General features: G+C 52.0%; 1 protein-coding gene across 1 annotated transcript; it reads right to left on the reverse strand.

The window, feature by feature from the left end:
• Positions 1-274: 274 nt before the first annotated feature.
• LOC123317843 lies at positions 275-2,146 on the reverse strand. Its single transcript, XM_044904456.1, has 3 exons — positions 2,138-2,146; positions 1,085-2,080; positions 275-1,009 (listed from the first exon to the last, which is right to left on the reverse strand). The coding sequence occupies exons 1-3, from the start codon at positions 2,144-2,146 to the stop codon at positions 275-277; spliced, it is 1,740 nt and encodes a 579-aa protein (XP_044760391.1).
• Positions 2,147-2,371: the final 225 nt, after the last annotated feature.

The raw sequence follows: 2,371 nt of genomic DNA on the forward strand, positions 1-2,371 counted from the left end.
TTGTCTTCACATCCTTGTATGCCTGTTCCACCAGATGCGCAACTTCTGGTGGTAGGCCTTTTCTGCGTAACGATTCGCCCAAGATGGTATGTGGGACAGTGTCAAACGCCTTAGTTATGTCCATAATCGTTACGACCAGGTTTTTTGAGTTAGCCTTGGAATGCCGCAGCAACTCCATAAGGATGTGAATGTTATTGAAGCACCCCGCCTCTGAAACGAAGCCTTTTTGACGGGGTGTGAATCCGGCCACGGACCTGATCTTCTGGTCTATGCATCACCAAAACGCTCTGCTCAACAAGGACGCTATTGTAATCGGTCTATAATTTTCTGCCTTTGTGAGGTCCTTTCCTTCTTTGGGAAGCAGTGTGGTCCGGTTCATACTCCACTCTGTTGGCAGCTTCCCAGTAAGCAGCAACTGATTGTACAGCAAGTGGAGCACTTCTATGTTGCCCTTCCTCAAGGCGGCTGCACGCCTTATGCCGTCAATTCCGGGGGCAGTGGACTGTTTCATGCTTGAGATTCGTTTCCGAATCTCGCTCACTGTGAAGGGGGAAAGAGCTTGTGAGGCTGGTATCTGGGCCTCACTTCTGCCCGCAGGCAACCCCGCACACGGCGGTGTTTTCCCCCAGAGCTTAGAGTGAAGCTCCTTCACGTCCACTAGAGAAGGCTGCTGGTAACCTTCTACCCAGTCCACTCCTTGGCGGACTAATTTGGCCACCTCACCTGGATTTTTCTTATAGAGTTCTTGAGTCCAGGCGTACAAGAAACGCTTTTTGCTGCGTCCCTTGCCCCGAACTCTGGGACGGATTTTACCCCCAGCTTCACCTTCGGTTGGGCGGAAGTGTGAAGTAGCCTTCTGGTAGAGGAGGTCGACTTGAGCTTGTGAAAACTCATAGTCAGGCTCCGAGGCTAATTGGAGGGCGTCCCGCAGAAGTTGGACCGCTTCTGCAGACTTGCCTGGGGTGGCGTTTTGAGGTATCTCGTGAGCCAGAGCATGCTCTAGTATCCCCTTTCTCCATGCGGCTGTTTATGGAGATGGCAAGTCTTCAGGTGCTGGAGTCACCTGGATCGCGGGAACCTGTACCTGAGGGGTAGCAGGTTCGGATCGCTCAACGATACCTTCCTGGTCGGTAGTGTTACCCTCACTTTCCGTACGAGGGTGGCTCGAGGGTGCGTTCTGCGGCGGATAGTCGCGCAGATACGCATCCCGCAAAGCTTTGTAAGAGGACAGAGCCCGCTTGTCCCTTAGCTGCTTAGCGGTTCTGTTCAAAAAACCCTCCATCTTTTTGGAAACACGAGAGTCCCCATAGAACCTCCGCTCCAATTCCAGCATGAGGTTGACTTCCTCCACCGTGAAGCCTCCCTGGCTCGGAGCCTGCTGCCTATCGACTCCGGAGGTTCTTGCTCTGGCTTCATTTCTTATTTGGGGATGAGCCGTTCTCTCGTGCTGTGAAGCATGAAGCCCCATGCGACATCTAAAGTACCATTGACAATGTTCACACCTGACTGCATTAGGTGGTGGTACTTTCGGACCCGTGCATTTCGGCACGTGGCATAGAGCTGCATGCTTGGACTCATACCCCTTGTGGCAGTCCCTACATTTAAATGTGGGGGTATGTGACCTGTGGTAGTCCTTAGCATGCCTTATGGCGTCATTAATGTTAAGCGCCATGAAGTTCCCGCGTGTAGTGTTGAGACAGACACTACATGAGGCGTCGCGAAATGGAACTTTAATCAAAAAGTTGCCTCCCTCGAATTCGCCAAATAATTCGAGATTTGCGGGAGGATCAGTTCGAGGTCCGTTATTCGAATCCTGATCTGCCGGGTCGTCACCAGTGGTTCCCTGAGGAGTTGACATTAACTTCGAGTGGGAAGCGGAACCGTACCCCCCTCTCACCGAGGCCTGTGATCGCGTGATCGGGGCGCCGGGTAATGTGCCCGCCGGGTAGCCAGCCCAACGAGCCTTCTCTTGACGGCTATTAGCCGTGTGCTCCCACCACACGTTTCCAACTCTCGGGTGGTGCAGGCACCGGACCCTGCCGCCGTACCCACAGGGAAGGTTGCCCTGTGAGTTTGGGATCTAGAGAAATCCCAAGAGAGTGAAATCTACTCCCACCGTTTATCCGCGGGTATTCACATCGCCCATATTGAGTGAGTTCTAATCTCGCCGTTTAGCCGCTGTTATTAACATCGTCTATATTGAGTTAGTGAATTCTACTCAAGTCGTTTACCCGCGCGTATTTACATCGTCTATATTAAGTGAGCGAATTCTACTACCGCCGTTTACCCGTGCGTATGTACATCTTTTATATTGAATGAGTGAATTCTACTCCCACCGGTTATCTGTGTGTATTTACATCGCCTATATTGA

The sequence above is a fragment of the Coccinella septempunctata genome, chromosome 7 (assembly GCF_907165205.1).
Source record: "Coccinella septempunctata chromosome 7, icCocSept1.1, whole genome shotgun sequence".
Classification (NCBI taxonomy): domain Eukaryota; kingdom Metazoa; phylum Arthropoda; class Insecta; order Coleoptera; family Coccinellidae; genus Coccinella; species Coccinella septempunctata.